At 36.2% G+C, this 12,888-nt stretch overlaps 1 protein-coding gene across 1 annotated transcript; it reads left to right on the top strand.

Annotated features, from left to right (window-relative positions):
• The first annotated feature begins 4,181 nt into the window (after window positions 1-4,181).
• LOC131803268 (uncharacterized) lies at window positions 4,182-12,628 on the top strand. The gene is made up of 2 exons (XM_059124357.1): window positions 4,182-4,323; window positions 11,670-12,628. Exon 2 carries the CDS (start codon window positions 11,672-11,674, stop codon window positions 12,626-12,628), a length of 957 nt encoding a protein of 318 aa, XP_058980340.1. The 5' UTR covers window positions 4,182-4,323; window positions 11,670-11,671.
• The last annotated feature ends 260 nt before the right edge of the window (window positions 12,629-12,888 follow it).

Genomic DNA, 12,888 nt, shown 5'->3' with positions numbered 1-12,888 from the left:
CGTATTTGAAGTTCGTAGTAGATGCTACAACCTGTGACATAAAATTGTCTAAGCTGGTCCAGGTCTTCGCACAGCTCCGATATAATTGTACGGATGATATTAGCTACATTATTCGCCGTTTATTTCAAGTTTCGAATTTGAATATGGTAATGGTTTATGACAAACAATGCCTATGTAGGTCCACGTCGTATAGACCCCAAAATAACGACTATATTCGGTATTTTAACAGATTGTTTTAGGATTATATTTTTTGAAAAATTTTTAATTCGTTTCAAATAGTGGAGGGTAATCAAAGTTGGGCCCGGCCGAATTTACTACTTTTTAACTTGTTCTTATTTTCACTGTTCAAACGACCGTAGGTTAAGCTTTCTATTTGAATATTTTGTTCCTTTTATATAAACAAAACATTAGAATGCACTGTACGTACCTTTTTGTTATTATTAAATTATATTGAAGATGGGGGGATGCTTATTAAATGGTTATTGAAATTGAAGTAGTCAAACCTTTTTTTTAAATAAAAAGAAGAGGAGATTTCCTTATTAATTTTTTGTTTTTGTATCCGACTCGCAATGGACCAATGTTTGCGTAGCAATTTGAATAAATTTCCAAACCAAAAAATAGATAAAAATAGAATAGAACAGTGTGGCTTGTTTGTTCGGGATACCGTAGTATTTTGTTGTTGCAAAATGGTCTGGCTTTATCCCTTTATTGTTGTTTTTATAAAAACAACGTTTGTTTATTAGTGGAGAACGATGGTAATGTTTACCAGGGGGTAAGGCAGGGAATACCTAGGTTTCGGAAAGAGCCACCAATCCTCATCAGTTCCCTTGTTTTTGTCTGGGATATTCTCCCCAGAAGTTATTTTAAAAATAACTTCTATGACAAAAAAAAAAAAAAAAAAACATTTTTTACCCAAGTGACGAGATCGTAAGCTCAATAGAAGAGGAACCAAAGAATTAAATAAAACTAAAATTCTCTTGGAAAGTCTTCTAAATCTTACAACCGCACTTATAAGCATTTACATCTTTCTCCACTTGTTATGCTTTCGTTCAGCCTGAACGAAGTAGCATAACCATGTAAGTTGGTTTTGTCTGTTACAACAAAAACCCCTTCGTCGACCGTGCCTTGTCTATTAATAGAACAGTGTGGCTTGTTTGTTCGGGATACCGTAGTATTTTGTTGTTGCAAAATGGTCTGGCTTTATCCCTTTATTGTTGTTTTTATAAAAACAACGTTTGTTTATTAGTGGAGAACGATGGTAATGTTTACCAGGGGGTAAGGCAGGGAATACCTAGGTTTCGGAAAGAGCCACCAATCCTCATCAGTTCCCTTGTTTTTGTCTGGGATATTCTCCCCAGAAGTTATTTTAAAAATAACTTCTATGACAAAAAAAAAACATTTTTTACCCAAGTGACGACATCGTAAGCTCAATAGAAGAGGAACCAGAGAATTAAATAAAACTAAAATTCTCTTGGAAAGTCTTCTAAATCTTACAACCGCAATTATAAGCATTTACATCTTTCTCCACTTGTTATGCTTTCGTTCAGCCTGAACGAAGTAGCATAACCATGTAAGTTGGTTTTGTCTGTTACAACAAAAACCCCTTCGTCGACCGTGCCTTGTCTATTAATAGAACAGTGTGGCTTGTTTGTTCGGGATACCGTAGTATTTTGTTGTTGCAAAATGGTCTGGCTTTATCCCTTTATTGTTGTTTTTATAAAAACAACGTTTGTTTATTAGTGGAGAACGATGGTAATGTTTACCAGGGGGTAAGGCAGGGAATACCTAGGTTTCGGAAAGAGCCACCAATCCTCATCAGTTCCCTTGTTTTTGTCTGGGATATTCTCCCCAGAAGTTATTTTAAAAATAACTTCTATGACAAAAAAAAACATTTTTTACCCAAGTGACGAGATCGTAAGCTCAATAGAAGAGGAACCAAAGAATTAAATAAAACTAAAATTCTCTTGGAAAGTCTTCTAAATCTTACAACCGCACTTATAAGCATTTACATCTTTCTCCACTTGTTATGCTTTCGTTCAGCCTGAACGAAGTAGCATAACCATGTAAGTTGGTTTTGTCTGTTACAACAAAAACCCCTTCGTCGACCGTGCCTTGTCTATTAATAGAACAGTGTGGCTTGTTTGTTCGGGATACCGTAGTATTTTGTTGTTGCAAAATGGTCTGGCTTTATCCCTTTATTGTTGTTTTTATAAAAACAACGTTTGTTTATTAGTGGAGAACGATGGTAATGTTTACCAGGGGGTAAGGCAGGGAATACCTAGGTTTCGGAAAGAGCCACCAATCCTCATCAGTTCCCTTGTTTTTGTCTGGGATATTCTCCCCAGAAGTTATTTTAAAAATAACTTCTATGACAAAAAAAAACATTTTTTACCCAAGTGACGAGATCGTAAGCTCAATAGAAGAGGAACCAAAGAATTAAATAAAACTAAAATTCTCTTGGAAAGTCTTCTAAATCTTACAACCGCACTTATAAGCATTTACATCTTTCTCCACTTGTTATGCTTTCGTTCAGCCTGAACGAAGTAGCATAACCATGTAAGTTGGTTTTGTCTGTTACAACAAAAACCCCTTCGTCGACCGTGCCTTGTCTATTAATAGAACAGTGTGGCTTGTTTATTCGGGATACCGTAGTATTTTGTTGTTGCAAAATGGTCTGGCTTTATCCCTTTATTGTTGTTTTTATAAAAACAACGTTTGTTTATTAGTGGAGAACGATGGTAATGTTTACCGGGGGGTAAGGCAGGGAATACCTAGGTTTCGGAAAGAGCCACCAATCCTCATCAGTTCCCTTGTTTTTGTGTGGGATATTCTCCCCAGAAGTTATTTTAAAAATACCTTCTATGACAAAAAAAAAAACATTTTTTACCCAAGTGACGAGATCGTAAGCTCAATAGAAGAGGAACCAAAGAATTAAATAAAACTAAAATTCTCTTGGAAAGTCTTCTAAATCTTACAACCGCTTTGGTTCTTTGGTTCCTCTTCTCTTCTTCTCTTCTCTTCGACTTAGTCCTGTTAAGATTTACAGGTGGAAAGAAACAAAAACATGATTTTGTGCCAAGTGTTGTTTTAAGCAGACAAACCGTGTTCATAATATTGCTATTAATTTGCCCAACACTGTTGGTTGGGCATTTACCGGCGGCCGCATAAATGGCATCATAACAAAATGATGTAAATAATGTAAATACATACACATACACACATACATTTATGCAGCCACCGGTAAATTCCAATGCTGAATTCTAATAACTAAGCATCGTCAACAGCCAAAACAGGTTTGATGTGACGATGCAAATTTGGCAATAATCAGTTCTCATGTAATTACCGTCGCGAAAACAAGTTTCCCCCTCGAGTGACAAGTGAAAGTGTCAATACAAAAACACAAAATAACAAGACTAATAACATAACTTTTACAAAAAATAGAAACATAAAACAGTGAATTTGCAACATAAAGAGCCAAACACAAAACAAGAATATACAACAAGAAGGTGAAATTGTACAAAGAAATTATTGAATTGCAAAACTTACTTAATTTAAATTTAGAAACTAGTGTGTTAAAACTTAAAGTATATAAAAATAAACAAACTAAATAAAACTTATGAACTATTTAAAACCTAAAATAAATTATAAAAACCTAAAATCTAATGTTACATCTAAATTGCACTTACCCCCTAAAAAAAAATATAAATAATAATAAATAAAAACACGAAGAAAAAAAAACAAAATACTTTCTTATAATTTAAAAAGGCTCAAAGGCAAAAAGGTAAGCCTAAAAACATTTGATCCTTCAGTGCCGGATAAAAAAGTGAAAGTTTTTTAAATTATTAAAAACAAAAAAAAAAAGAACAATTTGTGAGTGGACGGACAAACAAAAGAACAGTGAGAAAAAAGAACAGTGAAAAATACAGTGGGGTGCAAAAATTAGTGCAAATTAAAAAAAAAAAAAAAAAAAAAAAAAAAAAAAATTGAAAAAATTTACAAAAAAATAGACAGTACACAGTGCAACAAAAAGTGAAGTTACACAGTGCTACAAAAAAAATAAAATTTTTTAAAATTTTAGAAAAATGAAATTTTTTCTTTAATTTTAAAAAATATAAAATCTAAAAAATTAATAAGAAGTTGAAGAAGTTTTTTATACAAAAAAAAAAGACAATTCACAGTGACACAAAAGAGACAATATTCAGTGGAAAAAAAACAGTGACACAAAAACAACCACAACACGGAGAATTTTGGAGCCAGCAGTAGGACGGACACACGCAGCACAACAACAACAACAACAACCGAGACCCAAAACCCAAGATCAAAGTGAGTACTCGTGAAATTTTCTTTTTTGACACAAAAGGGCATTTCGGGAGCAGGCAAATCTTCAATATTTGCATTGACCCGCATATTCCCATATTTGGCAAGATAACTTTGACACATATTCAAAGCTGCTAGTTGCCCACTCTGACACAGTGAACGAAATTTTCCATTTGGAGCCATTTTTGTGGACAGACATTTGGCTATTGACCCGGAAAAAAAGGAAAAAGCAGAAAGACACATATTTTTTTTCAAAAATAGCGGGAATTTTCAGCCATATACAAATATATATATACAAAAATTTTGGAATTTTCTGAACGTGGAGTTCAGGTGAATACATAAGCGCCATATTGACACAAATACATAAGCTTTTAATTTTGGAAAGTTGGCGTCACTAAACTTGGCAAACATATAAACGCCATATTGCAAAAACTATATACAATTTTTTGGAAAAAAAGCGTCACTTGCAATATCTAGTCGCCATATTTTTTGGAAAAATTTGGCGTCACCCGAATACATAAACGAGTAAATAAAACCCGTTTAAAAAATAGCGTCTGGTGGACAGACAAAAAATAACCTAAATTTTTTTGAAATTTTTGCAAGCGTCTGGTGGACAGACATACATTTGAAAATTAAACTACAAATTTTTTGAAATTTTTGGAGAAAAAAAATTGGCAAACAAGCAAGCGTCTGGTGGACAGACATACATTTGAAACTTAAACTACAATTTTTTTTTGAAATTTTGGAGAACAAATTTTATATCGGAGTCTGGTGGACAGACATAAAATCGATCCCATATATTTACAATTTTTATTTTTATTATAATTTTAACCTTTTTTCCATTTAGCACAATATCTATTGCTCTAAGGAGCTTAAAAATTTTTCTGTGACCCAAAATTAATTTCTTGCATTTTTCGCAGAAATATTTTGCTGGTATAATTTTTTTTTGATTTTGTGACACATTACACGACAACTTTTTGGGAAAATTTTCTTCCTTGTTTTTTTTTGCAATTTCTTGAATTTTTTGCAATTTCTGAAATTCATGCTGAAAGTATTTGGATTTGGACCCAAATTATTTTCTTTTGAAATATATGGGACATAAAATTTTCCGCTGAAATATTTGGACCTTGACCCAAATCAAATTTTTTGGAAATTTTTGCTCAAATTTTTGGATTTTTGACCCAAATTATTTGTTTGAAATATTTCTGCTGAAATATTTGGATTTATACATACATAATTTTCTCTAATTCTCGTTGCGAATTTTATCAAAAAATTTGGCGAATTTAGAAAATTTGTTGAATCAGACAAATTTTCACAGCAATAATCAAAGTTATTGGCTTTTATAAACTAAAATCCTCCTGTCATAGGATATTAAGTGATTTTAACAAAAAATTTAATTTTTTTTGACAACCCAACACACATTTTTACTTCGTTGAAATTTTTATGGACTCTCTGAAATTTTTTGGAATTTTCAACTTCTCGTGGACAATCAAATTAGACTCTCGTTTTTTTTGGAAGAAATTGTTTGCTGCGCAAAACATCTCTGGTAATTTCTGCTTTGCAATTCTCGTTTAAACACTTTTGTTTTAAAAACCTTTGATTATTTGTCGAATTGCGAGAATAAAATCCTCCTGTAAGTGGACCTTAAGAGATTTTATTTTCTTTTTTGCTCATTTTGGCGAAATTTTGACCCTTCTGGTAACCCAGCAAACATTTTTTAATCAAGTCAGTCCGGCGTCAAATATAAAGAAAATTTTTGAATTTTTGGAAAAAAAAAAATTAATTATTGAAAGGAACGAAATATAATTTGACTCAAACCAATAAAATAGGATCGTTTTCGTCGACAACTATTGAGAAAAAAAACTTATCCTCATTTTAACAAATAAAAATTTGGATAAAAGTTTAAATTCTAAACCAAGTTAGTCCTTTTCATTGGGCAACTTTTCTTTTTTGTAAACCAACAAAATTTCGTAAAGGTTAACGCTCAGTTTTCAAAATGGATAAAACGTTAAGCGATAAATTCACAAATTGCGTCAACGATCTTCTGGATTATATTTCAATTTTTTCAATAACCAAACCTGATGACACGGTACATACTTTGGAGACAACAAGGATGGAGTTGGACTCTGCATGGGACCAGGTCAAGAGAGCCTACATAGACTGCCGGGATTATGTTCCAGAAGAGGAAGGAAAGCCGATCGATAAAAATAAACTGAGAAAGTACTATATGGATACAATGGGATCGTACAAAAAAGCGCTGAGTTCAATAAATGGACAAATTCAAAATCTTTTGGATGAAAAGACACAGGAAAAAATGAAAAGAGAGTCAGAGATGTCACAACAAGGAAGGGAAGTGGATTTTACTAATGTATCGCGGCTACCTCCATGCGATACAGACACATTTAAAGGTGGTTATAGAGAATGGCCAACTTTCAGAGATCTATTTTCGGCAATTTATATAAACAACTCAAAATTAAGCAATGTCGAAAAATTATTCCATTTAACGCAAAAGACAGCAGGAGAAGCTAGAGAAATTATTTCACATGTCCCACTAACTAATGATGGATTTACATTAGCATGGAAAAATCTCACAGATCGTTACGAGAATAAAAGAATGCAAATTAATGAAGAAATCAAGACACTTTTTAATCTACCTGGAGTTTCTGCTGAATCAAGTCACTCTATTCAAAAACTACAACGCACGGTAAATAGCAGCATTCAGACACTGGGGATGCTTGATGTCGATGTTAAAGGATGGGATCCGATTTTAATATACATTTGTTCAACAAAATTACCTAGAGGCTTTTTAGAAGAATTCGAGAACTCATTAAGCGATTGTAAACAAATTCCAAAATGGGAACAGTTTGACGCTTTCTTAACAAACAAATTCAAAACTTTGGAATCAGTTGGTAATATAAAGCCCTCTACATCGAAATTTGCTCAACAAAAACCAACTAACAATTACACGCCTAGATTTTTGAAAACATTTCAAACAAATGTCTCAAAAAATACAAACAACTTTGGAGGAAGACCTACTAATGTAATATTACCTCAACAAAATAAACAGAAAAATACGCAAACTTGTCAAGTCTGCAAATCAAATCATTTCATAAGAGATTGCAGCGAATTTTTGAAAAAGAGTGTGAATGACAGAATTCACATCGTGAAAACATCACACTTATGCTACAATTGCTTGTCATCAAATCACGGAGTAAAGGATTGCAAAAGTCGCTTTGGCTGCCGTATTTGTACTATGAAACACAACACTTTGTTACACAAGGGAACGGAAACCCAAACAACTAACTCATACCTAGCTCGAGTGGAAGCACGACCTAGTACTAGTGCTGCCGCTCTTACAAATCAAATACAGTCCACTACAAACCTAGAACCAACTACTATTACTACTTTGACCCTCCAAGATAAGCAAATTTGTGAGCGACAATCTGGAGGAACACTACTCTTCACAGCAATAGTACAAATTGAAACCAAAGGACAACTTTACGATGCCCGAGCTCTAATAGACTCAGGATCACAATCCACCTTTATTTCGGAAAAGATGAAAAACTTTTTGAAGTTGCCTCCACGGAATAACTTAGTTCATGTCACTGGCTTAAGTCAATTTGTTTCTGAGACTTCAACAAAATCTTGCTTGTTCACTATGAGATCCAAATACGACCCTAGCTTTAAACTGGAAGTCTGGGCTCCAGTTTTAAAGAACTTACCTTCAAATCTACCACCACAAAACTTAGATGAATCACAACTTCGAGATGTAACAGCATTAGAACTGGCTGACCCGAAATTTTACGTTAGTCAACCAATCGATTTACTTATTGGAATGGACATAGGACCATTAATATTCACAATTGGAACTCCAATGAAAACATTTGGATCAATTTTAACACAAAAAACCAAGTTTGGATGGATAGTTGGAGGACCCATGCCAGGAAGCATCCTTCAACGAAAACAAATATCACTTCTAAATACAACTTCAATAGAGAAAGTACTTACACGTTTTTGGGAGGTGGAAGAGACCCCTAAAAAAGTTTTACGGTCAGAAGAAGACCAATTTTGTGAACAAAACTTCATTGAAACAACAATACGGAACAAGGATGGAAGATATGTGGTGACTCTCCCATTCAAAAAATGCGAGGAATTGGGGAATTCCAGAAACATCGCCCTAGCTCAATTCTACAGAATGGAGAAAAAACTTATGAAAACACCAGAGATCAAAGAACAATATGATGCCTCAATACTAGAATACTTAGAACTTGGTCATATGAGGAAAATCAATCCGAATGAAATAGATAAAATGCCAAATTATTATCTACCACATCATGCAGTAATTAAGCCAGATCGAATCACGACAAAGTTAAGAGTCGTCTTCAATGCTTCTTGCCCATCATCAAACAAAACAAGTCTCAATGACATATTGTTTCCGGGACCCATTTTACAACAAGATTTGGTACTACAAATTCTAAAATGGAGATTTTTTAAATATGCCTTCAATGCAGATATAACAAAGATGTATCGCCAAATACTTTTGGATTCAAAGCAAACGAAATATCAAAGAACTCTCTTTAGAAAGTCTCCGGAAAACCCAGTAGAAGATTATGAGCTGCTAACAGTTACATTTGGAGTTAACTGCGCACCATATTTAGCATTGAGAACTCTTCTTAAACTAGCAGAAGATGTAAAAGAATCATACCCTAGAGCCGCAAATATAATTTTGAATAATTTGTATGTTGATGATGTATTAGCTGGCGGTCACACTGAAGATGAATCAATAAAAGCTCGAAAAGAATTAACTGCTGCTTTAGACTCTGCCGGTTTTACACTAATGAAATGGGCATCAAATGATCGCAAAATAATACAAGATATTCCACATGAACATTTGCTACCACTCAATTGGCTAGACATTTCCGAAGATGCTTCAACTAAGACCCTTGGAATTCGATGGAATATCTCAGGCGATTATTTTTCGTTTACACCACCCACAATGGAAAATAAAAATATTTCTTCAAAAAGAGAAGTTTTATCAACTATAGCTAAATTGTTTGACCCATGTGGATGGCTGGCACCGGTGGTCGTCGTAGCTAAGTTAATAATGCAACAAATCTGGCTAGACAAAATTGACTGGGATGATCAATTAAAGCCAATAACACAAATGAACTGGAACAATTTTGTCAAAAATAGCAAAGATATTGAATATCTCAGAGTTCCTCGATGGATTCGATACACGCTAGATGGTTCTGTAGAGATTCATGGATTTTGTGACGCATCAGAAAGCGCATATGGAGCCACTCTTTATATTCGGGTGGAAAATACTGACCATACCACACATACATTCTTGCTAGCAGCAAAGACTCGTGTCGCTCCAATTAAAAAACTATCAATACCCAGACTCGAGTTATGCGGGGCAGTATTACTTTCAAAATTAGCAAAATCTATTGTAAATAGTCTACAAATATCAAAATATTCGACACAATTTTGGACCGATTCTACCATCGTCTTAGCATGGTTAAAAAAGCCTCCTTGTCACTGGAGCACATTTGTTGGAAATAGAGTCTCGGGAATTGCTGATAATGTTGGACAAGAAAATTGGAGACATGTTGATTCGGAAAATAATCCAGCTGATATTGCGAGCCGTGGATGTTCGCCTGCAGAGCTAAAGAATAGTGATCTCTGGTGGCAGGGACCTCAATGGCTCAGAATGCAAAAAGACCGTTGGCCATCATATGAAATCCCAAATGACACAAATTTGGAAGCCAAAATGGCAAAAGTTATGACTCTTTTCGCTGAAGGAGATGACCCTTTAAAAAATTTCTCCTCTTTATCTAAAGTTTATCGATCATACGCATATGCCCTAAGACTCTGGAAAAATACTGGAGCAAATAGGCAACACCTTCGAACCTCATCAAAAGACCTTACTTCAGATGAAATCCAAGATGGAAAACGATCTTGCATAATTCGTACCCAGAAATTCGTATATGCAGACGAATACAACTCACTTATGAAAAAGACTCAAATTTCTCCTTCAAGTCCTCTCTAGACACTCAACCCGTTTCTAGACTCAAAGGGTATTATTAGAGCAAATGGCCGATTGGTACAATCGCCAGCCCTTACCTATAGCGAACGTCACCCAATAATATTACCACATGGCGCAAAACTTAGCAAATTATTAGTCGAATTCACTCATAAGATTACTTTACACGGGGGTAATCAATTAATGACCCGAGTATTAAGGTCCGAATTCTGGATATTTGGACTCAAGTCGCTTATCAAACAAACCATACGAAAATGTCGAATCTGCTTAATTCACAAAAAACAAACCCAAACTCAAATAATGGCTTCGCTACCACCCGAACGCACTTTTCTTTCTCGACCCTTTACAAACACAGGGGTAGATTTTGCAGGACCCTTTAACATTAAAAGTTATTCAGGAAGAGCCTGCTTTATTACAAAAGGCTACGTGTGCCTGTTTGTTTGTTTCGCCACTAAGGCTATACATTTAGAACCCACAAGCGATTTGTCGACATATGCCTTTCTTGCCGCTTTTTCTAGGTTTATTAGTCGGCGAGGTTGTCCGTCTTGTATATTTTCGGACAACGGAACTAACTTTGTGGGAGCGGTTGATCTACTAAAGCGAGATAGATTAGCTTTCATGAAGAATATTCAAAATAGCACAATTCAAAATAATTTCACTCAAAATCTTACTTGGAAATTTATTCCTCCTGGTGCTCCGCACATGGGCGGCTTGTGGGAAGCTGGCGTCAAATCATTTAAAATCCATTTACGAAAAAGTATCCCAAAAATGAATTTCACTTTTGAAGAATTCACAACTATTTTATCAAGAATTGAAGGCTGTCTTAACTCACGACCCTTAAGTCCTGCTAGCGACGACCCAAACGACCTTTCCCCTTTGACACCTGGTCATTTCTTAATAGGAACACCTATTCTTACCCCAGCTGAACCAGACATTTCAGACACAGATTTAAGCTTAGTCAATCGTTGGAAAAGACTCAAAGTTATTTCGCAATATTTTTGTAACAGATGGAAGTTAGAATATCTTCACGAACTTCACAGAAGAACTAAATGGAAATATGAAAAAGAGAATATCAAAGAAGGAGATTTAGTTGTCGTAAAAGATGATAGATTGGCTCCGCATGAATGGAAGTTAGGTCGTATCGAAAAAACGTATCCAGGTAGTGACCAAAATACCAGGGTTGTAGACATACGGACGGCAAGTGGCAACATTAGCAGACCCATTACAAAAATTGTCAAATTGTTTTCCGACTGACTAGTCGGATTCTCACTCAAAAAAGAATTTAGTACTCGCCTTAATTTCTTTTCAGATATGGCCGCTTACTTGCCCAACCAGGACTGCCGTCTGGACGATCGCAACCGTAGCCCAGACTCACCTGCCCGTCCCACAGCAAGAAGCGCCAATCGACCCATACGGCCCATCCATCGACCCAGTTCCACATCCCCTGAAAGGCGACAGAGAAGTCGATCCGACGTAAGACCCCGCCAACGCCAAGAAAGACCTAGCTACTGGCAATACTTATGTGGACTATGCCAAGAAGACCATGCCCTCAGTGCCTGTGAGAGGTTCCGCCGGCAGACGCCCTTCCAGCGATATGAGACCGTGGAGCGTCGGGGGTATTGCCGAAATTGCCTGGCGAGAAGTCATTTGGCCCCCGACTGCCCGTCTTTAACTGGTTGCCGGAGATGCAACGACCGGCACCATACCTTACTGCACGGGGCGTCTCAGTTGGACGAGGTATCCCTCAACATCGAGGCCATTACAACCCCAGCCTTCGCATGGGATTTGGTGTTTGTACCAACAGCGATGGTACGCATAACGGCCGAGGGCATGGAGGGTTTTAGTATGCTGCGAGCCATTATTAGCCAATCTGCGACGATGTCCAAGATTTCATATGCCGCGTTCCGTCGCCTGGGTCTGCAGTCGCGAGAGTACAAAGGGGAGCGATTCACCACCTTCACAGTTTCGCCCCGCCGCACAAACAGTACATGGAGTCTGAAGGTAAATGCAGTAATTATCGACGATCTCCCCAGACGCATTTACTCAGACCCAATACTAGAAGACCCCACGAGATGCTTTACAAATTACGCCCTTGCTGACCCTGATCCCCGAGGAAATAGTCCGATCGATGTGGAACTGGGAGCGGACACGTACTCCGCCATAAGGAAAGATGGGTGTACAGCAGCTGGTATTGGAGATGTCCTGGCCTACAACACTCAACTGGGCTACGTGTTTGCTGGGCCAATCAAGAACATGCCGAGGAACTGAAGACCGAAGATCCTTATGGTATATTAGAAATGAATACTTACACTTGTCATTCGGGGCCCAGAAAATGTTCATAATATTGCTATTAATTTGCCCAACACTGTTGGTTGGGCATTTACCGGCTGCCGCATAAATGGCATCATAACAAAATGATGTAAATAATGTAAATACATACACATACACACATACATTTATGCAGCCACCGGTAAATTCCAATGCTGAATTCTAATAACTAAGCATCGTCAACAGCCAAAACAGGTTTG

This window comes from Musca domestica, unplaced genomic scaffold (assembly GCF_030504385.1).
Source record: "Musca domestica strain aabys unplaced genomic scaffold, Musca_domestica.polishedcontigs.V.1.1 28, whole genome shotgun sequence".
Classification (NCBI taxonomy): Eukaryota; Metazoa; Arthropoda; class Insecta; order Diptera; family Muscidae; genus Musca; species Musca domestica.
Note: the sequence above shows the minus strand (reverse complement) of the source record. Positions and strands in the feature narration are given on the sequence as shown.